Here is a 24,756-nt window from a genome sequence, read left to right as displayed (position 1 = left end):
ACCACATAAGCCACACTATGGGGAGCTCATCCAGCTGCACATTCTCTAATGTGTTACGCCTTCAAGTGCTATCAATGCCCTTTTGCCCTGTATATTGGCCAAATCAGACCGTCTCTGTGCCAAAGGATAAATGGACACAAATTAGACATCAGGAAAGGTAACATACATAAACCTGTAAGGGAATATTTTAACCTCCCTGAACATTCCATAATGGATTTGAAAGAAACCATCCTTCTACAAAAGAATTTCAAAACATGATTACAAAGCGGGAAGGCTGAATTGGAGTTCATTTGCAAATCCAGTACTATCAACTAGAATTGAATAAGGATCTTAATTGGTTAACACACTACAAAGGCAGTTTCCCTTCTCTTGATATTCACATCTCTACATCAACTGCTGTGAAAAAGCCACATCCATCCTAACTTGATCAGCCTCATTAACACAAATAATTTCTTTCTTTTGTTATTCTTATATATATCCCTGCCCATGTGTACAGACTCAGGCAGTTCATCTGCTGAAGTGGCTTTTACCCACGAAAACTTATGCCCTAATAAATTTGGCAGCCTCTATGTTGCCGCAAGACTCCTCGCTGTTCTGTGTTGTAATTGAAATCAATATATTTGAAAATGTACAAAAACATCCAAAATACTTAATACATTTCAATTAGTATTACATTAGTGTAATTAAAACTGTGATAAATTGATTTTTGAAAAAAATGGTTAATTTTTTTTAGTCACTTGAGTTAATTGCAATTATTCCACAGCCCTAGTCTGTGCATGTGTAAGAGACACCACTTCAGTAAAACTGATTTGAACAAGGCGATGGTTTGTCATATGATATGCAATAATTTGCGTTAAAAAAACGGGTGTTTTTTTCCATTTCTGAGAATCCTTTGGATGCCTACTTCAGTATGTACATTGATATTAAAGAGTAATGCAAATGAGAAATTTACATTGATAAAGATGCATGGTTGTGACATTTTTAAAATTTTCACTTTGAGGTACTGTACCTGAAGCCCCCGTGGACCCTAGCAAGCTTACTTCAGTGCTTTAAAAAACACTGGATGGCTGTATTTGGATATATTGTGCCAAGAAATTTACTTGCAACCATTGAATGCCTTCATGAACATCTTTGTAAAGGTAAGAGTACTATGTGACTCCTTTTTATGTAATAAGATTTTAAACATAAATCTCTTTATTGAGGTCAAGCCCTCTAATCACAGGAGTCTTAAGTTTGTATTATGAAAAAACAAGTATGATACATATTTAAAGGCTTTTTTCTCCTTTCGATTCAAGAATAACGGGAGTCACGGGGGTTGTTCAAGGAAGACAATACCCTGGAGAAATATTTTTCCTTTTTGACTTTCACAAAAATGGGTGGTAAAAATTCCAGTTTGTTGCATACAAGCATTTTGTAACTCAGAAATCCATGATACAACACTTGTTAGTAAAGACAAAAAGCAAAAACTGTATAACCCTAAATCTGTTCAGACCAGGGCTCTTGGTTTCACTTCCATTTACGAAAGAAGCTACAAAAAAGCTAACTGTCTCAAGACTGCTTGGCAGCCTTCATCAAAATATTTAATTGCCTGCTGCTCCCTTCCTGTTTAACAAATCGAGCAAATATGGACAGGCACTACTGAAAGCAATCACGGGTTTGCTTTAAGTTTTACACCTTCATATATCTGCTACCAGAAGTGGCACAACATATTTAAGAAACTTGTGTAGCTTTGGCCATGAGAGTACTCAAATGCTTCCTAAGTATTTGTTCTTTTTATTTGTAACCTATCTGCCAGCTTTGTGATAGACATCTTAATTAGCTTATAGGCCTTTATATAGGTGTGCTGTGCCTCTGAAGATGGAAAGCAAAAACAAAGGCATGAGTCTTGAACTGAGTTATGAAAGTGTCAGTGCTTTTATGGATTATCAGAGGTTTCCATTTAGTACTTTGTAGCCATTCCTATGCTGGGATATGGTCTTCCAGAAGGTGTTCCAGGACAGGTTGCAAGCAGATTATCTGACAACAACATGTCTATTCCCGATCCTGTATGGAAGGTGATTTGATCCAAAATGAAGACTTATCCTTACGTAGTGTTTTGTTGTAATGTTTCTTCCTGAAACTGTTTATCTAATGTTTCTGGTGTGTTTCTGAGATATTTCATATGCTGGCTGAAATAAACAATGTCGATGAGTCTTTAAGTGTTTTGTTTTTCCATAAAATAGCAGTGTTCTAGATTTTTGTTCTTATATTTTAACATTGGCACACAAGGTTTGTTTCAGATCAACATTTGATGAGGATAATCTTCTGTCAATCTGGGCACTTGTTTTACCACAAAAAACAAAATTGCAAAAATCTCTATGATTTATTCAAGCCAGAATTCTATATGTAGGGAAACTTATAAAGTGCTCCCAACCTTTCAGCCCCTTGAATTGAGTAGAGTTTATAAAGTGCATCCGAGTGAGGGTTCTAGAAGACACTTGGTTTAGTGATGTCCTAGCATTGAAGCTTCTTTTTTAGGCTACTGGACTTTGACCACAGACATTAAACCCTCAGAAGATATTAGCATCTGATCTTAATGTCCTTTATGTCAATGGGATTTTCAGATCCTTCTTTTGTTTGATAATAATCTTACATAAATAATGCATGCTTATTTTTATACATATAGATATCCTAGAATATTTAATTCCTACAATAATTGTGACAGTACCTTTTCAAAATGACAGAACTGATATTGATAATAGAGTCCCCTGAACTAATGACAGGGCCAAGCATTATCGATTCTAGCCCATCCCTGACAGGTGTTTGTCTAAGCTGCTCTTAAAAATCTCCAATGATTTGAAATTCCACATACTTCCTAAACAATTATTCGAGTGCTTAACCACCCTGACAGAAAGTTTTTCCTAATGTCCAAACTAAACTTCCCTTGCTGCAATTTAGGACAAGAAGCAATAGGGCTTATCAGGAGTTACAGAGAATAATTTTTTGTCCTCCTCCTTGTAACAACCTTTTAGGTACTTGAAAGCTGTTTTCATGTCACCTCTCGGTTTTCTCTTTTCCAGACTAAACAAGACAGATTTTTTTTCAATATTCCCTCATAGGTCATATTTTCTAGACCTTTAATCATGTTTGTTCCTCTTCTCTGTACTTTCCTGAAATGGGACGCTCAGAATCGGACACAGTTTTCCCATTGAGGCCTAATCAGTGCAGAGTAGAGTAGAAGAATTACTACTTGTGTCCTGCTAACACTCCTGTTAATACATCTTAGAATGATGTTTGCTTTTTTGCAACAATGTTACAATATTGACTCATTTAGCTTGTGGTCCACTATGACCCCTAGATTCCTTCAAATATTACTCCTTCCTAGGCAGTAATTTCCAATTTTGTGTGTGTACAACTGATGTTCCTTCCTAGGTGGAGTACTTTGCATATATTTTTATTTATATTTGGTTTCAATTTGGAACTATTAGCTTTTTCCTTTACTGCTTATTCATTGGAACACTAAACTAACCTACTTCTCTAAAAGTGATTTCCCATGTTTCTTCTTAAATGCTTTTATATCAGGGAAGACAGTTGACCATGTAACAGCAATCATCCTGCTCCGGGAATCTAAAAAGCTATTGCATGCTTTCAGCTCAAGGTCAGACTATGATGGTGCACTTCCACAGGCTTTTGCTCATGTGACTAAACTGCTCCAGATGCTTACAGAGGTAAGCTGCCTGTCAGTGTGTATAGTCTTTACATTAAAACTATGGTGTAATTGAAATTTTAGCATCACCAGTCACTCACACTGCAAATTGCTAAGAGTATTTTAACTCTTGGTTATGATGACAAAAAAATATTGTGGACTGTGATAGAATGAGATTAACATGGTATTGTCATAATTGATAGATCCCAAACATAACCCCGCTCCCACAACAAAAAAAGGGTTTTTGTTTATAAAACTATCTATTATAGAAGTTTGCTTCTATTAACTCTCAAAAATATAGTGAATGACTGAAAAGTGAGTGCATACTGATGCCTTTTGACAAAGCTTAAACTTGCTGTGGTTAATAGCTGTTATCCTGCATTTGAAATTGATTGGAATTGATGATTTATGAAATCTTATTCTCTGATTTAAAATGATCTTGTAAGATTCACTTGATTTGTGAATGTCTGTTGAGCTGCCTTTCTTCTTTTGACAACTCAGTGTGATTAAATTGTGGAATTTCTCCTTTGTGCACTTTAGAAATCTTATACACCTTATTTCCCCTACCCTTTGCAAAAATAGAGTTTTGTGAAAGCAGAAAAGTAGCACATTTTACTTAGTGATTGGACTGCCCAGTTAAAAGCTCCGGAAATTCTTACTTTGGAGCTATTAAGGATGAAAGGTAGTGTATGAGCCACAGCAGAGAAAAGGTTTTTAACAAAACAAAAAAGCTGTAGAAGTAGTAAATTTGGGTTTTTGTACATTTTTTACAGCATGAGCAGTTTTTTTCTTGAATCCTTATATCTGTTTTGCTATTGGATTGAAAGGTAGTCATCAAGATGCTGCCTGAGCTGTTTTGTTTTCCCTGTCAGATACATATTTCATTACCTAAGTTCTCTTCAGCAGTTAATTTTTCCTCAGTCCTTATTTTTAGTATGCTCCATATATGAATAAATCATTAGACACTAGTTAGGTATGATTGACATTATAGAAATTTCAAGCTCATTAAATAGAATCGATGTAAGAGGGTTTTTTCTTGACCTTCTAGTCTAGTACAGAAAAAGCTCTATCATCTGGTGCTCAGTTAACCAGTATGTCTAATACCTCCCAATACAAACATTCAGAATAACTGGCACTTGTATACTTCCCAGCAATTGCATATTCTGCACTCTAGTTTTATACAAAAGAGGCAGAAGACAAGTAAGCAAGTTGAAGACAGGTATTTATTCAAAAAAGCAGCTTTTAGATTACAGTTTCAGCCTAATCTCCTACACCTACACTGTGATGAATGATGACCCAGAGGCACTGCAAGATCCTGAAATGCCTTCTGACTCATCAAAGAAAGATTCAGCTATGTTTAGTATTAAGTGTATTTTAGTGATCTGGGGTATGCGGGCTCTTAATGCATTTAAAAGGCAGAGTGGCGTTAGCTCCTAGGGCCTGGAGCTAACCCGGCTGTGGCTCCCTCCCTTATCAACTAACTGACTAGTCGATGGAAAACCCATCAACTAGTCAAGTACTTCATTAACCTATATTTAATATCCCTAGCTCAGGTCAGGAGTTGGGGGGTATAGGCATCAGGAGAAGGGGGTTGGGAGGTGTAGGGGTGCTCAGGGCAGGGTATGGTGGGTACAGGAGTCAGGGCAGGAGATTGGGGGGGTGAGAGATGTAGAAGTCAGGGTGAGGGACTCAGGGAAGAAATGTGCAAGGTAAAGGAGTCAGGGCAGGAGGCTGGGTGTGTGGGAGGCCTCAGGTCGGGATTGATTTGGGTTGGGGGGGTCACCACCCACCTGGCTAAGCAGCTGCTCCCCAGGGCTGGTTGCACTGGCTAGCTCACTACCCCCACAGGGTATGGTGGCCAGTAACAATCAGAGCCCTGTCAAAAGGCCACAGGGAGGTGGCACAGGGAACTAGCCACTCTGTTCCCTGTGCCACCTCCCTGTGGCCATTTGACAGCATAGCTGCCACTTCTAGCCAACCCCTCCCTATCCACTTGATTAGAAACAGTCGAATTAATTCCAGGCACATCCCATTGTCCTGGCACAACCAAACCCTGACTTTGCTTTAGGTTATGATAAGAGGAAGCTGCATACCAAATGTGGTGCTCCTAGCTCTTACCATTTAGGGGGAGTTCTTAAACAGATTCACTCTCTCAAATATACACTAGATTGTGAAGCTCTCGGATATTATGGTGATGGAAGCCATATAAGGATTTTAAAAAATCCCATTGCTTGCCTAAAATGTAGTTTTTCTATAGTTTTCCAATACTGTCTGTTTCATTAGGTTCAGTCAAACAATGGACAAAAATCATCAGAAACCCTCACAGCTCATTCAGAAGACACTGCAGGTTTAAAAATGGAAAATGTGACAGTGCATCTGCAAACTTGTGAGGAAGGCAAGTCATTGTCAGACACTCAGCTGACCCAAGATAAAAGACATCAGGAAATCTGGTCTGTCCTTGAAAGCATTTGGAATACAATAAACCTGTACAGGTACAAAGTGCTGTATTACTATTGATTGTTGTGTGTGTGTTTGGTGTCTCTCCCTGTCATTCTTTCTGCCTCCCCCGAAACACAAACTACTTTTAGAAATTGTCCTCCTTCCCCTTTAAGGCTGTACTATTAGTGTTTGTAGAACCATGGTCCATCTAGCTGAGTGCACTGTCTCTGAAAGTAGCCAGCACTAGATGCTTCAGAGTAAGAGGCAGTAGGTTTATGTGCAGGTAGTCTGCTCTCCAGGAAGATTTCATTCCTAATCCCTAATAAAGATTTGTTTAAACTCATACATGAGCCTTTTTCCCTTCCCTTTTTTTGGCTTAATTATTATCATTTATAAAAATGACAGTCTTCCTTTATATCTCACTAACTTCTTGGTCTCTGCAGGTTAAAAAGAACTGTAATAATGGTTGAATTTTACAAGATGTATAAAAATTGACATCTGGAATCTGGTGCTCCAGCTGCACAAATAAAAAATTGATGTATCTGCACATTTTGGCATTGCATTTTGAGATCCATGTGAAAATTTGCCTCCAAGTTTTAGTAATCAGTACAAGGCTATGCTTGTATGCAAAAGTGCTGCACATTCTAAGGAAAGATATATTACAATTTTTAGAAAAATTAAAAATTGTCAAGTGTTCTTATTTATGGAAGGGTAGGATTTTGGGTTTGAGGGTTTATTTTAGTTATATTACAGTTTCTTATAATCCATCTCTACAAAATGTGTTAAGGACTAATTCTTGACTATTAAGGTCTCAGCCATACAGCAATTGATTAATATTTATAAATTAAATAAAAAACAGGACTATGTAGTACTTGTTTCAGCTACACCAGACTAACACGGCTACATTTCTATCACTATAAATTAAATAGTGAGAGTAGCTTCTTTGTTTAAAAACTAGAACTTCAGTGAGCAGTTTACATAACCACTCCAGAATCTCTTCCATATGCACCAGAATGTTCCTCTTAATTATTTTGTAAGGTGTTTTGAAAGCCCCTGCTGGAACGCTATGTCAATATGACATTTTTTATTAAAGTAATAAAAATGAGATAGGGAATCTACACTTTTAACTTCAACAACTGAATTGGTAGCGTCTGTTACCTATTTAATCACTATATCGGAGGTATACAAGTAAAATAAAAACTTTCTACTTATAGCGTGCGTGTGGTGGACAACACAGAGGTAGCTTACATTTGTATTTGACCTTGGACTCAGTGTGTGTGTTTCTCTATGGTAGTCAAAATATAATATTTATGGAATGATGTTTGTTCTATTTTCCCATGATGAGGCAAAAAGTCTGCTTTAAGTGTGGCCTCTTCTGATGGAATGTTTTCTCTTGTTTTTGCCTTTGAATTAGTATTGACATTTTCCAGAAATTGGATCATGATAAAATTACCACGACTACAAAGGTATCTTCACTTGAAGAAGCTTTCTTAGGTCTACAGAAACTGATGGCAGTTGTGAATAATATTCTTGCAGGAATTAGAAGGTAAGTATTTAAGCAAACTGGAGTACATAACTTTTTTAAGGCTAAACTGCAACATACCAGATACCTCTCCTTTATAGGGTTGTCAGATGGTTTCATAAAAAATACCAAATCCCCCACCCCCAAAAATGCCAGGAAAAAATTCAGTTGAGAAAAAAAAAAGACAGACCAAAATGCTGCCGCGGCCCCTTTAATTCCCGGGCTGCTCCCCCCTCCCTGTGCCCCAGCCAATGCAAGCTGCGCCACAATATACCAAGCGGCCTTCTGTTGGGCACCCGAGCTGGGCCGCGGGAAAAACCGAAAACACTGGACATTTTAGATGTCCTGTATTTTCTGAATTTTTTACTGGACAGAAGGCGCAAATACCAGTCTGTACCAGACACCTGGCAACCCTACTTCTTTACTAATTCCGAGATTAGTGCCTGTACTTTTTTTGCAAAGTGTTTCTCAGTCAACAAAACAGAACAGAGTTGTTACAGATATTTAAATGATTAACCTTTTGGATCTCTTGAACCAATTCTCCCTCTCCCACTCCCTCATAATTTTGGGCCTTGTATTCCAGGAATTGATGGCCACACTAATAGAAACCCTGAATATAGACCAGATAAACTGAAGTTGGCGTTGGTGGAGCCCTAGTTTCAAACGTGGATATGCTCTGGTGGCACAAATTGTGGCTGTGCTTGTCTTCCCTTGGGGTTGTACCATTACAGCTACATCAGTTACTGAAATCAGTGCAGACTTCCAGCGTAGGCTGGAAATACAAGGACTACTCTAGCTCAGCGGTTCCCAACTGTCAGGCCACAGCCTGCTGCTAGGCCGTGGACCTCTGGCCATTGGGCCGCAGTGACTCTGGGGACTGGGGCTCGGATACACTGCCCAGCGCCTCCCCTCCCGCCGCAGCTGTTGGGAGAGGCGAGTCCTGCTCCACCTCTCAGCCAATCAGTGCTGGACAGGGGTGGAGTCTCTTCCTGGATACAGAAGAGCACTTTGCTCCGTGGCAGGAGGGCCACATGGAGCCCGGCATGGCAGCCTTAATGCAGCCACGACCTGAGAGGCAGCAGAGGACTAGGTGAAGAGAGGAGGGCAGGTACTGGAAGCTCCAGGAGCGAGGCTAGTACTGGAAGGTTTTGGGGGTAGAGGGCTCTAAGAGGTGGGGGGCTGACACCGGGGGGCACTAGGGTATTGGGGGAGCTTGCACTGGGAGACTCTGGCGGGCAAGGCTAGTAGTGGGGGAGTATAGGGGCAGGGTTGGTACTGATGGGTTCTGGGGACGGGGCTAATATTGGGGACTGGAGGATGGCACTGGGGGGGTCTCTGGGAGGTTTGGGTGCAGGGGGGCTCTGGAGACAGGAGACTAGCACTGGGGGGTCTGGTGGTGGGGGACTGTAAGGGGCGAGGGGGCAGGCACTGAGGTGTTTGGGATGGAGGGCTGGCACTGGGGGGGGCTGGGTCAGGGAATTCTGAGGTCAGTGGCTGACACTGGGGGGTAGTAGAGGGGTGGGGAACTCTAGGGTTCAGGGCTGGCATGGGGGCTCTGGTGGGCCGAGGCTTTTGGTAGACAGGTAACATTTATTTGCATATTTGTTATTTGCATAATGAATATACAAATATGCAGATAAAATGTTACCGGTCCACCAAAAGTTTATGAATGGGTTTGCTGGTCTCCAGTACAAACAAGGTCGGGAACCATTGCTCTAGCAAATTTATTATGCAGCTGTTACAGCGGTATCCACAACACCTATGTTTGGTTTTGATGCTAGTAAAATCAGTTGGACTGTAGGTATGGGATTAGTAAACGGTGGCAGGATCGAGCCTTTTGTTTTTAAGACCACAAAAGGAATAAAAATGCATATTTGAAAAATGTTATGGCTTTGCTCGAGTAGTCTGAGTGTGGTATTTTCATCTATGAGGGTATGTCTACACTGCACTCCTCTTTTGAGAGAGGAATGCAAATGCCTCCCAGCGAAATTGCAAAGGAAGTGCAGATTTGAATTTCCTGAGATTCATTTACATAATCGCATCCAGCCGCTATTTCAAAATAAAAACGCTGTGTAGACGTGGTTATTTTGAAAAAAAAACCCTTCTTTCGAAATAACCCTTACTCCTAAAAAAATGAGGTTTAATGGTTATTTCAAACGTGATTATGCAAATGAAGCGTGGGAAATTCAAATCCGCGCTTAATTTACAATTTCACTTGGCTGCATTTGCATTCTTCTCTCGAAAGGAATGCAGTGTGGACATATCCTGAGATAATAAAGACTGTTCACAAAGCAAGAAAGCTAGAAAAGAAGTCTTCAAAGGCAGTAGCTCTCAAATTGTGGGTTGGACTCAAAGTGGGTCATGGCTCCATTTTAAAGGCTTTTCCAGGGCTTATTTAGGCTTGCTGGCACCTCAGGCTGAAGCCAGTGAGGTCTTCAGTCTTCGGCAGCAGGGCTCAGGTTACAGGCCTCTTGCCTGTGGTTACTTCTGAATATAATAAGCTTTAGACCATCTACAGCCCAAGCATTTTCTTAATCTGGTCCAGGAGTCCATGTGGCTTGAGGGAGCATGTCCATCCCCAAGCCCTGCCCTTTCCCGTTCCCATCCCTTCCGCTTCCCTTCATTGCACCCCTTCCCCCAAGCCTCCTCCCCTGCACTCACTGTGGTGAGTGTAAAGGGCCCAACACCAGGCCCCCCACCTGGTAATCTCTAAAGCCACATCCTTTGGAGGAGGGAGCTTGGAGGAAGGGGTGCAATGAGGGGAGAAGATGGGACGGGGCTTGGGGGACAGGGACGGACGCATTCTCCCCTGCCAGCCAGCCTCAGGGACTCCCGGGCCAAATTGTGAAAATGTGTGGACCGTTAGTTTGAGATCCCTACTTTAAAGAACTCTATTTACATAAAAAACCTCTATGAATTCCACTTTTGTGTAAAAGAGGAAAGTTTTAGTATTGTGTGTTTAAATTCTAAGGAGCTTTGTAGACCAGAGATCACATAAAAGGCTCTATTTAGCAATGACTAGCAGCCTTTGTGATGTTTATTTGCAAACTTGCAGTAGGGGGCGCTGTGGAGAAAAGAATTCAGGGACAGAGAAAACTGCAGCTCCAAATTTAAATTATGCCCTGTAAATTTCAGGCTTCTTCTGTTTTTCACATTGATTACAGGTATTTAAATCAGTCAAAGGTTCCTGAATTACTCCCTCGCCCCTCCCCAAATACCCAAAACTCATCAGCTCCTAGTGACCACAATATTTAATATCAAAACAAAAAGTCTGAACTTTGGGGGGGCGTACTGCTTGGTATGTGCTTTCTATGCAAAGTGTGTGAACATAAAAAATATAGATTAAATTAACATTATTTTCTTTAGTCCTTTTTATTTTTCAAAAAAGTTAGATTCAAACTTGTTGCATTTTGGATTAGTAGGTAAAATAATGGAATACTTACAAGAAGGAGAGCATCTGGGCAAAGACAGTCAATAAAACCGGAATTATTTCATACAGTATGAAGAAATAGCCTCTCTCAGAAAAAAATACTTTTGTGCCTGTTGAAATTTGTAAGAAAAATTGTCCAAATTAGATCATGTGAAAAAGAGACCGAAGTGTCTACTAGTAAAAGTAAATTGAAAACTCAACTGACTTCTAAACTTCAAACCAAAAATCAAGCAGCCCATTCTTATGGAAAAATGCATGAAGGTGTAATTTCAATTCTTTATAAATAGCTTTCAAGTGGCTACAGTAATTTCACACAATATTTAACTAAATACTTGGTTATTAAAACCACATTTACTTGTGTGACACATGCATGTTTTCTTTAATTAGAAAGTTCACTTAACAAAAAGTTTGGGAAAAAAGTGAAACTTGTAATTATGTATGTGATCATGTAATTAAAGCTTGTGTAATAATACAGGTATTTTCAAACTGTGTGTGAGTACCCTAACATAGATCACAAACCTGCTTTGATGGTGTAATCAGTGATGGCGTTTGATTTACTGAAGCTTTGGCTTCACTTCCTGGGGCTGAAGCCTGAGTCCCTCCCACTTCTCATCTTCATGGGTAGTGTAGTAATTTTTGTTGTCAAAAGGGAGTCACCGTGCAATGATGTTTAAGGAGTACATATGAAGAGAGAATCTCTTCATTTTCTAGCAAGAATTTCTGAAGTAAGTGTGTGTAACTGTGCATGCAAGTCTGAGGGAGAAATCTAAGACCAATACTAGAAACATTTCTAGGTGTCTTTCTCCATACTGTGGATAGTTACCGGCAACTTTTCTTGATGGTAAGCATTATGTCCCTTAAGTATTAAAAATATAGACCTAATTTAGTGGCTAATAGGTTTTATTTAAAAATGGACCAGACTAGAACTTTGGGTTCTAGACAGTTAAGGGAAAGCTCAATCAGAGAGAGGCTGAACCTTCAGCTGTGGGTTTGGTTTAGTTTGATTGGTGGGGTTTTTTTGGAGGGGGGTGTGGAGACTTGCACATATTGTAGCATTTAAATTTTTGATAGTTTCAGTCTTGTTAGAAACATCTTAGCAGTATTATGCATTTCTTTAGCAAGAATTTGTCATAAACAGGATTCTTCTGGTCTTCGGCACTTTAAAATCACTAATGACTTTCAATTATTTAACATCTTGCAAGATGCTAGACACTGATCCTGAAAGACAGTCTGTAGTAGGTATGACTTTAACTTCACCAGATGCATATAAAAGGTTCATTTGTAATGGACAAAAAAAATCCTACTATAGAATCATTTATTTAAAAAACAGGTGCAGAAGATAATCCAGTGTTGACAAACTCATTATGAACAATTTAGGATATTGAGTATGATCACTGGCATGAAGCAGTTGTATTCTGCAAAAGTCTGGATGCTAACTGGACTGCCTCAACGCAGAGAATTTGAGATAGAGGGTAAACCTCATCCCTTCCAAAATGCCTTGCTAATCAAGAAATATGTGTTGTTCTGCTAGTAGGGACACTCAAGCTGAACACTGAGTAATTAATTCAATTTGAAATTGTTTAGAGCTTTTGCAGATGTACAAAAATTGGTTTAACTTTCTGCTTGTTAATTTCAGTTAGCAGTTCTTCTCTTGAACAGTAATAAATATCTTTTAATGTAATGTCAAATTTGTTCATAGCCTCTCTGTTTAGACTGTTCCAGGATAACTGGTTTATTCTGTTTGAGTCAACATCCTTATCTGTTAGACCAGCAGCTCAGTAGTTAATCTCTTTTCTATACTCTTAACACTTGTAAAAAAAACAAGATGAATATTAATACCTTGTTTTGGAAAGTGTCAGTCGGTATTTTTCCAACTCTAACAATCTTATTTATTCCAGACTGAATATATGTTTCTCCAGTATGACTTAAAATATACAGAAAATATTTTATGTGTCAACCTTATTTCTTGGATCTTTGGTATTTCTGCATTTTTAATACAAATTTTTCTGCCTGACACTAAAGTAAATGCTGAAGGAATGTCAGACTTTTCTGGAAACTTAGCTACAAAAAAGCAAAGGAATGCTTAGTGCTTGAGGAATTGCTCTGGTCTTTTCAGAGGGGAAAAAATGGCCTATGCTTCCTCAAAATAGGCATGTGGTCAAATAAGGAGCTCTCTGTCATCTGAAAATACCTCCCCTGTGGAAATCTGTCCAGTCCTTGTTCATTTGGGAGAAAATCTTTTTTAGCTTTGGGGCAGGTGTGGAATAATATTCTCAATACTTATGCTTTGTTTTAATGAAAGATCAATGAGTCCTTTCCCCTCAACTCCCAAAACTCTTCAGCATTTTGTAAGGAGTACTTGCTCAGCCGCCCACATCTGAAGCCGCAGATGGAAAGAACTGCTTTGTTAGCTCTGGTCAGCTAGGGTTCTTAAATAATTAATGTTCAAATGTATTGTTAGTTAATTTCAGGAATGTAGTGAATAGATTAAAGTTTCAAAATATCTTAAGTCTAATAATAAATAGAACCTCTAAAACCAGATAAATCAATCTGTAATAGATGCAGAACCATAAAGAATGGATCTCAGATTTGGCTTCATCCAGGCACATCTCTTTGTCTGGTACTCTGGCAGTGGTGAGCCAAGTTCTTGGAAGCTTAACCTCCGGATAGTTCTACTAAACTTCTAATGAACTACAGGCAGTCCCCGAGTTACGCGGATCCGACTTATGTCGGATCTGCAGTTACGAACGGGGATTTCTCGCCCCGGAGAACTAGAGCAGCGGGACGCCTGGTCCCGCCGTCCGCCTTCTCCGGGGCGAGAAAAGCTGCTCCCCGTCTCCCTGGTCTGCTGGCAGAGCCAGCAGACCAGGGAGATGGGAGCAAAGCGGCGGAGCACCGGGGGCCGGACCCGCGGCCGCTTCCAGATCAGCTGGAAGCGGCGCGGGTCCTGCCGGGTGCTCCGCCGCTTTGTTCAGCGTCTCCCTGGTCTGCAGACCAGGGAGACGCTGAGCAGAGCGGCGGAGGACCCGGGCCGGACCCGCAGCGCTTTCAGCTGATCTGGAAGCCGCGGGTCCGCCCGGGTCCTCCGTGGCTTTGCTCAGCGTCTCCCTGGTCTGCTGGGGGGGGGGGGAAGGGGACGCAGCTAGTGCCCCCCCAGCAGACCAGGGAGACGTGGAGCAAAGCCGGGGGCCTGTGGTAGAGCAGGTGGGGCACTGCCGGTTGGTCCCGCAGCACCGCTCCTTGGCGCTACTGGACCAACCCGGCAGCACCCCAGCTGCTCTGCCCCAGGCGTCCTGATTCAGCTGCTGATCAGTTTCAGCAGTGGCTGAATCAGGATGCCTGGGGCAGAGCAGCTGGGGTGCTGCTGGGTTGGTCCAGTAGCTCCGAGGAGCGGCCGCGCTACTGGACCAAGCCAGCAGCACCCGAGCTGCTCTGCCCCAGGCGTCCCAAAGTCATCCGCTGCTGAAACTGACCAGCGGCTGACTACAGGAAGCCGGAGGCAGAGTTGCTCTGCCCTGGGCTTCCTGGAATCAGCTGCTGATCAGTTTCAGCAGCAGCTGACTTGGGGACGCCTGGTGTTCTTACCTTGAATCTGTATGTAAGTGGAACTCGTGTCCAGATTCAGCGGCTGTTGAAACCGATCAGTTTCAGCAGCGGCTGATGCCAGTTCCGACTTACATACAGATTCAACTTAAGAACAAACCTACAGTCCCTATCTTGTACGTAACCTGGGGACTGCCTGTACTGAGTGTTAACCTGCTCTTTGTGCCTTGTTAGCCTACTTCTTTGCTCAGCCTTTGTTTGTTTTAGCCCAGGTGTGATTCCGTTGTACATGAAGGCAAGGAACTACTCTTATCAGATTTTTTTTCCTGTTTTTATAACCTGTTACCTTATTGTGCCCTATGTACTAGTTGCCTTACGTGCCTTTGCACTTAATTGGCAACTGGATGGGTGTGAGTGTTGAGGGAGACTTGGAAAACCAAGTTACTGGTGAGGTCTTAACCGGATTGTGCCAAGCACATCTCACTCCTACATAGAGACTTACAAAACCAGTTGCCAGCCCACATGGAGCCAGCCAAATGGCTTTTGTCCTTCAGTGCATATAAAGATTTTTTTAAATATTCCTTGTTGTGTAAATATTGAGTGAATTTTATGGGCTGTGAAACTTTATTGTGCAAAAGAAAAATGCTGCATTTAACCATCTTAATTTAAATAAACAGGCACATAAAGTTTCCTTATGAAATGTTTTTTAAACTATGCATTTTTAAATAGTGTGTGTTGTACATGGTACTTTACTGCATTTACTTGTTTTGTGTACTGCTTTATTTGTTAAATCTTGAGTCTTAAAATGATTTAAGTGAAAATTCTATCAAACCAAGCAGGGTCCAGCCAGAACACTGATTGGATGAAAAGTCTCCAAAGCAAATTGAGATAGTGAAGGAAAGGGCATAATCTGTACTTCAGCACAGTAATAGTTCAGTACAGTATGCTGTTGTGTTTCAATATTTCATTAAATTTAAAACTGGAGGCCCTGGTCACTTGTGGTTGGTTTTTTATTTAAAAAAAATCCCGTGATGCCCTTTTTGCAGTGTTTTTAAATCCAGTGCCTTGATCAATCTATGCATAACAAGAGTGGACTAAATATAGCCCCCATGCTGGATTCAGCCTGCCCAACATTTCTATTCAGCTGCACAGCTGATTAGCAGAGCACTCATACTTACAGCCAGCAGTGTGTGCCCAGTTGCCCTTCCCCTGGCCCTTCCCCTCACCTTCCTCTGTCCTCTAGCCTGCCACCACTTGTCTCTGTGGAACTAGCACAGGCTTGCAAGAGCCAATGACAATCTGTGGATCAGGGTTCCCAGTAACATGGGCCCGAGCATTTGTTGTGCATACCACAGCAAAGACCTGTGGAAGCACACGACTATCAGCAAGGAGAGTGGTACTAACCCTTCCTTTCAGCCTGGCTGCCCTGCCAGTTGCAAAGTCATTCTGGAGACCAGACCCAACCATCCTGTTCCTGTGACTGTCAGTCTACATGGCAGTCCTCCTGAATGGAGCGGTTGTCGGTACTTTGGAGATACTCCAGTTCCTAGTCCAGGTCACAGTGCCAAGGAAGGGATAGATAGCCAGGTCTCCATCATCAGTCTGCCTCCCAGTTCTGGTTACTGGCTGCCTGTGCTAGAGGGTCCTCCTGATTGGACCATTCCATTTCAAGGCAAAGTAATCAGCGTTGCTCGATGTGGAGTCATTGCCCAATCAGCTCTTGGTCCCAAAAGCCGACCAGTCGCCTTCGGAATCAGGCTCAGAGCAGCTGACACTGGGCCAACCATGGGCATAAGTGACACCATCTATATTTTTGGCACCTTAGGCCCACTCAGCCTCAGGTCCAATGGCCTCTGGCCTGGTGACCCTGGCTTCTATGGGGTTTCTTGCAGCCACCTACGCCCACCAGGTCCATGGCAGGGGTATCAGAAGGGCCATCAGCACCAGCATCACAGCCTGCCATAGTAGAGGAAGCCTCGGAGTACACTTTGGGCAGCTGCAAGTCCCTCAGTCTTCTGGTGAACACCAAGAGGTTCATTCCTGTACAAAGAATGAGTTCATCAGAGTGGTGCTGGCCTTGGTCTGGCCTTCGGCATTCCCGACAGTAGAGAGATTCTGCGATTAGGCTCGAAAAGGCTCGGAAGTCTGCCTGCACCTTTTGGGGCACATGGCCACATGCGCACACATTATATGCTGTACAAGGTTTCCCATGTGACCCCTCCAGCAATGCCTGGTATCGGTATGCTCCCAGTCCAGAGACAACGTAGAGAAGATCAGACTCATCACCATCCTCCCTTACGTTCTTACCTCTCTACAGTGGTGGACCTCGAGTGAGAATTTCATGCAGGGGTTTCCATTCAACAACCCCACTTCCTCGATCAAGTTAGTAGTGGATGTTGGATCTGGGTTTGGGATCTCCCATCGGCAGTGTTCAGACTCGGGATGAAGACCCCAAAAGAGGCATTGTTGCATATAAACATCGAAGAGTTCCGAGCTGTCTGATTGGTTGGTATGGTGTTCCTGCCTCACCTGACTGGCAATATAGTGAGAATCCTCATGGACAAAATACAGCCTCAATGTTTTACATCAACTGGGAGGAACTGACTCCTCAGCCCTCTGCTGAGTGGCCCTGCAGCTCTGGGATTTCTGCATCACCAACAACATTCATCTGCAGATCTGTCACCTTCCTAGTGTCCAGGATCTGTTAGGGCATTACCTCAGCATGGATTTCTCACCACAAGTCATTACTCCATCTAGCAGTGGCCCATGCAATTCTGAAGGTGGGGATTTCCCCGGGTAGCACTGTTTGTACAACATAGAACAGGAAGTGCCTCTAATTCTGTTCCCAGTGCAGGCCCGGTGGGGCCTTTCTCTCAGATGCCTTACTCTGACATGGTCTGAGGGTCTCCTGTATGCGTTTCTGTCAGTGCAGCTCATCAGCCGGACCCTGGTGAAAATCAGAAGGAAAAGGCTCACGTGCCTGCACCAGCACTAGTATAACATGCTGCTCAGCCTGGAGCTATTCCCCTCCCCCCGGCCCTTTCCCAGACCATTGGACCTGCTCTCCCAAGGCAATGGCCGGCTCCTCCATCCCAATCTTGGATCCTTGCATCTCTCCAGAATGAAGAATACTCCTGCTCAGAAGCAGTTCAGCAGGTCTCCTTGGGATCCAGAAAGAGTCCATGAGGTCAATTCACCTGGCCAAGTGGACAAGTTCTCCAGTGGGCATTGGAGCATGCCAGCTCTCCATTGCATTCACTACTACAAGAGACCTGGAGTACCTGCTGCACCTCTGGAATCAGGGTCTCGTGCATTCCTCCATCAAGGTGCATCTTGCTGTCATCTCCACTTTCCAGGAGCTGGTGCAGAGGCAGACGGTGTGTTCCCACTATGACTTCCTGGTTCCTGAAGGTTCTGTAGTGGCTGTAGCACCAGGTAAGGGACCCAGTCCTGCAATGGGCTCTTAACCTGGTTCTCTCCAGACTCCCTGCTCCGCCTTTTGAACCACTTGGTTCCTGCTCCCTGTCCCACCTGTTCTTGAAGCTGGCATCCCTTGTGGTGATAATCTTGGAGCTCAAGGCACTGATGTCTGACTCGCAAGGGCCAGAAGGCCTCACCTGGCCTTCCTGGTAAAGATTGTGGTGTTCTTTCATATGCCTCAAGTCTCACAGGACAGTGGAGCAGAGACATCTGCATACCCTGGGCATGCAGAGAGTTCTGGCCTTCTCTTTAGAGCATACCAACAAGTCAGCGCTACTCTTGCCACTGCAGACTGCATGAGAGGTCTGCTGGTGTCATTGCAACAGATCTCTAAGTGGATCACTGTGTATATATGCACATACTACCTGCCATGTACTTCCGCCTCAGATTGTCCGAATCCTCTCCAGAGCTCAGGCATTCTTGGCAGCTTTCCTGGTGCATGTGGCCATCCAGGACATCAGCAGAGCAGTGACCTAGTCCTTAGTGCATATGTTCACATGTCGCTATGCAATCACTCAGCAGGCTAGGGATGACCCTGGGTTTGGCAGAGCTGTGCTTCAGTCAACACAGTCATGAACTCCTACCCACCTCCAAGGGTACTGCTTGGAGTCACCTACTGTGGAAAGGACAAGAGTAAGCACTTGAAGAAAAGACAATTACTTCTTCCTTAACTAGTGTTCTGTAAGAAGAGTTGCTTGTGACTATTCCACAGCCTGCCCTCCTTCCTTACTGTCAGAGTTTCTGGCAAGGAGGAACTGAGGATATGGGGAGTGCACAGTGCCCTTTTATGCTGCACCATGGAGGTGCCACTCCAGGGATCACTCGGAGCACTCCCATATGAGTACTGCTAAGGGAACACTTCCAGCACTGGTGCACATGGTGAATGCATACAACTAACATGGAAAGAGCAACATATCTCAAAGAACACCAGTTACAGGAACAGGTAACGCCCCCCACCTTTTTTTTTTTTTAAACAATAGTGGTTGTAGCTCAGGGAAGAAATGTGGCATAACAAAAACCAGATAGTTGAATAGGATCTTTTAATTGCCATTCTTTAAAATGACCACTTTAGCCTAGAAACACATTTACATTTTTTGAAAGAATTCTGTTCCAAGACTTAAAAAAAAAATAGTTGGAAAAAATAATAGACACATTTAGAAGGAAGACTGACTTCTGAAGAATTCATGTGGGAGAAACTGTTTTGAACATATCTCTAGCATAACTTCTTTCTCAACTTTGAGTTCATATAATGTTTCTTCAGTGAGTATAGCCAGTGTTTTGTAACTTGAAAATACTGTACTATTGTGAGCAGTTTATTCAGACTGCTTCATATATTAATATTTCTAGATCAAGGGCAGAAGGGACGTTGTGATCATCTAGTCTGACTTGCTGCTTAACACAGGCCCTAGAATGTCCTCAAATTAATGCCTGTTTTAACTGGATACTTTCCAACAGTTGCCCTAAAATCTCAATGTAAACATTTCCTCCATTTTTTAAAATATGGCTACTTTCACGTCTCACCAGTATAGCCTTCTCTCTCGAATGTGAGATCATGGCTTTTTGGGGCATTTATAAAATGTTTTTTTATAGTTCCCAGTTATTCATAATTTCCTGTTCAAATTCTTTCTCCTGGTTCAGTTAGCTCATAATTATTTTCAGCTTTGTGAAAGTGACCATTTTAAAACTCTGTGTGTGTATATTTAATTTATTTGATTTATTACTGGATTGGATTTTTTTCTGTTTGCACATAACAAATGTAATCAAGTCATACTCGTTAGCCCCTATGAAACCACTAATATTAATTCTGAAATCAATTCCTGTTTATCTGTCAATATGAGTTTAGTATAGAATAGTCCCCAACTTGACTGGAGTTAGGAAATTGTAATCTAATACTTTTTAGGAATTCTGAATGTTGGTTTAATACCGGAAGCATAAAACCTCCAGAATGTCATTCAGACTGCAGTTGCCTATGATAGTGCATTTTCCCCTGTACTTAAGGAGATGGTCATCCTGTTAGCCAGTTCTCGGGGGGGGGGGGGGGGATTTTTGTTGTTGTCTGTAGCAGACAGTAATTAGTGACCCCATTTTGTGCTTTATTTGTTAAGATGTTGATCCATAAGCATCCAAGGTCACTTGCTTCTGAGTGGTCAGTGACTCAGAGAAAAGAGTGCTACTTCCTCTCCTCCCTGCACACTCAATCCATCTTAAATAGCTTATAACCACTGATTTTTAACATTCCAATCATGTCAGTCTTCCTACCAATTTTCAGTAATACCAACTTGGCAAAATTTAAGCTCATAAATGACCAATTTCAGTTCCTCTTATTACCTAGGCTCCTGGTGTTCATGTGTAAACAACTAAAGACTTTCTCTTTGCATCCGTGGGTGCCTTGATTTTGTTCTTGGTGCCTTGATTTTGTGCCAAATGCCTGCTTGTGTGTTTCTGTTTTTCACCCACCCTGTTAGTTTAATGTCCCCCTAAATGATCTAACCAGCCCTATTGTCAACTAGAAAATAGGTTCTCCTATGGAGATGGAGGTCCTCCAAATTACATAGCCCGTTATTTCCATAAAGAATGTCAATGTCCCACAAATTAAACCCTTTATCTTAAACCCAAGAGAACAGATGTAACAAAGTCCCCTTGATTCCCTCCCTGAACCACATGGGCTGAGGGTGGATGAATAGCACTCTTGGATGCAGTCAGCTTTATAGTTCCACCCAATTAGAGCCAGGAACTAGTCCACATTTCAAGCACGATCCACAACTGCTGCTTTTTCCCGTTTGAGCTACTGTATGGATATTCTTTCTTCTCTGTTTAGCTGATTAGTCTCTTCACCTCTAGCTGCCCTCTCCCTGCCTTCCTTGCTCTTGTCAATCCTTTCCATCCATCCCATCATTTTCATATGCCAATCATAAACTGACACAGCCTGCTGGCGGGGGCGGGGATGGTACTATCAGGGCTTCTCACCTTGGCTCCCAGCCAGTAGGGGAAAGTATTCTCGAAGAGAGTGAGGGGCAGCTGAGCTCCTATTGTGAAATTGACAAGATTGCCAACAGACAATGTAAGTAATGCAGTGTCCATACATAACTATGTCAACCTAACTACACCGACTTAAGCCTTATACTTCTCGTGAAGGTGGAATTATTTTGATGTAGTAAGGCTTTTACATCGATGGAAGGAAGGCTGTGGTGTAGACACTAACATAGTACGGTCAACATAAGCTGCCTTACAATGATCTAATTGTGTAGTGTAGATAAGTCCTCAGAACTGATAAAGTACCATTGTTTGGAATCTCTGCAGGAGGTCCGAGCCTAACTATCATCTTGCTCCTACAGGTGGTATCTCTGTTTGTAGTGTAAAATACAATTTCTAAGCACTGTGGGGAAACTATGCAGTAGACACTACTGTATGTGTTCTGTGGATGAATAAAAGTATCTTGGCGCACATCAGTCTATTCAGCAGTCCCATTTCCCCTCTCAACTCCCTACAAAAAACCCACCCTCTAAACTAAAACATCCAATTCTGTCTCCATAAATGGGAAGTATGCAGGAAAAATTCAAACTGTACCTTGTCCTTCATTTTTCTGTATTGTGGGAAAGTGTGGGAAAGTTTTGCACTCTGTGCCAATTTTCTGTTTCCTTCCCTTGATACAAGAGAGGCTTTGCTAATGAGAAACAAAAGGCTTTTAGATATATGCTGTTCCCTCCCCCATCTATGTAGTGAAGTGGCTTATGTGAAAACTGTATTAGAATTAATTGGGAAAAACCTTCTATAGAACTGTCCCTCTAAGAGAATAAGCCCATTTATTTCTCTTAATTGGGGGGAAAATATCAGCAGTCAGAAATTATGGTGACTGTTCATTTTTGTTTGATTCAGGAACTAATTAGAATTTTTAAACAGTGAAGCTTTTCTATCTTTTACTAAAGGAGAGGAATATTGTTCTGGGGTATTTTTGCTTTTCTAGAAAACATCATTTAAACTTTTTTTTTTTTTTTTTTTTAAGAGTTTTGGCTCCAAACAGTAGTTTTCAAGACATCTGGACGCTCTATAACTTCCTAATGAGTAATGAGGTATGAAATTTCTTTTTGAAAATCTTTAATAGAAATGTATAATAAAGACACATTTCATACTCCAGGTAAATGTACTGAGGACCCTAACTGGTACATCCATGTTCCAATAGAGCTAGAATTCTGAAATTTGGCTATTTTTGGCTATTATTGGTCATTAATGTCCAAAGGGAAATAAATATGTACTTGTTTCTACCAAGGATAATCAGACTTTCTAATGGAACTCCAGTCATTCAGGTACTCTGTTCAAGCTGAAGCCTTGAAGTTTAGGACACTTACTTATTATGAACTCATTACTAGGAAGTTAATGGTCACCAGTCTAATAATTTACAAAAATGATACTAAACCTGTTGTGTAGTCATGTGGGCCTTGAGGCTTTAAAGGTAGAAAAATTAAGGTAATCTGAGATCACCAGTTGTATTTATAGGTCTTCAGTAAAAATGTGTTGACTGTGAGTGCCCGTGGTGTTAGCCATTTCCATGAGTGATGGCACTAGTTCACATACAAAACAGTACTTCTAAAAACAGTATTAACCCAACACACTAAGAAATCAAACTGTGTCATCTTAGTGTATAGCTCTACATATATATTGTATGCAAGGATTAAAATATTTTAGAAACAAAATGACAATCCAGCGAAACATGCCTTTATAAATAGCAAAGGATATGACTAACGCGGAGATGCAAAGTTGGGAGCTCTATTCCTGACTCTTCGATAGATGGACTGTGTGACTTTGAGGCTCAACACGTGTGCTCATTTTCCCCATCACTGGAATGATAGTTATCTATTTTCTTTGATCCAGTCCTTCCTAGACTCTTTTTGGCTAGGTTCCTAACTTCTAGATTGTTTTAGATAACTTTTAGCTCCTTATTTTGAAGTTGGATACATCACATATGGAAAGATCAAAACGTAGAAATATTTTTTCACATAGAATAGTCATTTATATAAGATTTGTAATGAAATTGCTTAGTTACTTTGAAAAACTTAACTCTATGCATGATATTCAATTCTAGGGTTGCCAGGCGTCCGGTATTGGCCCAGACAGTCTGGTATTTGCGGCCTGGTTAAAAAACAACAACAGTTGCTCAACAACTTTGGTCCCGTTGTTTTTTTTCTCCACCAATTTTTTTTCCCGCCATGTTCAGTATTTTTTTTTAAGTGTCTGGCAACCCTATTCAATTCTAGCATTGGAATCCCTGATTATTTTACTGTTGCTTGTGGTGTCCATTCTAACAGAGTCAACATTCAAGCTAAAATTATTTATTTTTAAAGACTAAACTTGTCATAACAGTACCCAATTGGCAACTAAAGAGGAATCAGTGTATGTTAGCAGTTTTACTGCTAGCTCTCCAGGGTGATGTTATAGGCACATTTGTAAGCTCTTAAGGCTGCTGCCCTGTCTGTAAGAACTCGGAGAAAAACATATATGTGGCATACCAGTGTTTGGAATATCTGCATAAACCTGAATTTCAGAACTGTGTTTATATTGGTTTTTATTTTATTTTAAAAAAAATCTGCGTCTAGGAGACATTTCAACATCCTTAATAATCCTGTTACAAAGCACTCATGTCTCTCCTGTCCTATTCAACCTATAAAGTATTGTGCTGTTAATGTATCAGGCATTTTAACTTGAAATAAAGGAATAATGGCTCTATAACAGCATGGGCATTCAAATAATTATGTATTCTGTATGTGGAATATAGGCATTTTATTGTATGTATGCATTATTTTTGTGTCCACTGTATATGCTTAGTATATTTTTTATGGATTTCAGAGATCAGAATTCCATTAATCTTTTGTTATGGAATTATGGGATGATTCTTTCTGTACTAGAGTTTTCTGGAAGCTGCTATACTATAAAATAAAACCAAGATGATCTTTACACTGTTACCTCTAAATAGAACAAAAGAATCACTCTGAATAGGGAGTTCCTAATCCATGCTGTATAGCTTGACTTCAATTTTTCCCCCTTACCTAAACTTGAGATCTTTCCAGTTAAGTGCGTGAATGTTAGGTCCAATGTATGTTATGACAGCAACATGATTTTAATTAATTAGTATGTGATCCCAACGAGTGCTCTCTTTCATTTTAGATAAATACCAGCATAAAATTTACTGCTGAGGAACTCTATGAGTGTGTTTCACAGAAAGCATATAGGTAAGTCAGTTATTGATTAAATTTACAGGATTTCTTGAAATAGTTGTAGTACTATACTTTTTCTTTATGGTACTTGGTTATTTTATCTTAAAAAAATCTCCACTATTCCCTTACTATATAAAATAGTAGTTAGGATTTATTGAGGGAGCTGACGTGTTATTTGCTTCCAACTTAACTGTTTAAGGGAGACGCTGAGCAAAGCAGAGCAAAGCCGCGGAGCCCGAGGGCAGCAGGACAGCCACGGCGCGTCTGGGCTGTCCCGCTGCCCCCGTACTCCGGGGCTTTGCTCCGGACGCCTGTGGTACAGCAGCTGGGGCGCTGTCAGTTGGTCCCGTAGCGCCGCTCTGGGCACTACTGGACCAACCCGGCAGCACCCCAGCTGCTCTGCCCCAGGCGTCCTGATTCAGCCACTGCTGGTCAGTTTCATCAGCGG

The 24,756-nt window shown here is 41.6% G+C and overlaps 1 protein-coding gene across 6 annotated transcripts in view; it reads left to right on the top strand.

Moving 5' to 3' along the window:
- SWT1 (SWT1 RNA endoribonuclease homolog) overlaps window positions 1–24,756 on the top strand; it is an 88,971-nt gene that overhangs the window by 50,190 nt on the left and 14,025 nt on the right. For 5 of the 6 annotated variants that reach the window (XM_075936759.2, XM_075936758.2, XM_075936756.2 and 2 more), the window contains 6 exons: window positions 1,001–1,139; window positions 3,562–3,707; window positions 5,969–6,177; window positions 7,539–7,670; window positions 22,103–22,169; window positions 24,259–24,323. In XM_075936759.2, coding sequence (XP_075792874.2) covers window positions 1,001–1,139; window positions 3,562–3,707; window positions 5,969–6,177; window positions 7,539–7,670; window positions 22,103–22,169; window positions 24,259–24,323 — 758 coding nt within the window. Of the gene's footprint in view, window positions 1–1,000; window positions 1,140–3,561; window positions 3,708–5,968; window positions 6,178–7,538; window positions 7,671–22,102; window positions 22,170–24,258; window positions 24,324–24,756 lie in introns of those variants that run through there. The other variant, XM_075936761.2, reaches the window with a different exon arrangement.

This window comes from Pelodiscus sinensis, chromosome 9 (genome assembly GCF_052426305.1).
Source record: "Pelodiscus sinensis isolate ZL-2025 chromosome 9, ASM5242630v1, whole genome shotgun sequence".
Lineage (NCBI taxonomy): Eukaryota > Metazoa > Chordata > Testudines > Trionychidae > Pelodiscus > Pelodiscus sinensis.
The sequence above is the reverse complement of the archived record's forward strand: the minus strand, read 5'-3'. Positions and strand labels throughout refer to the sequence as shown.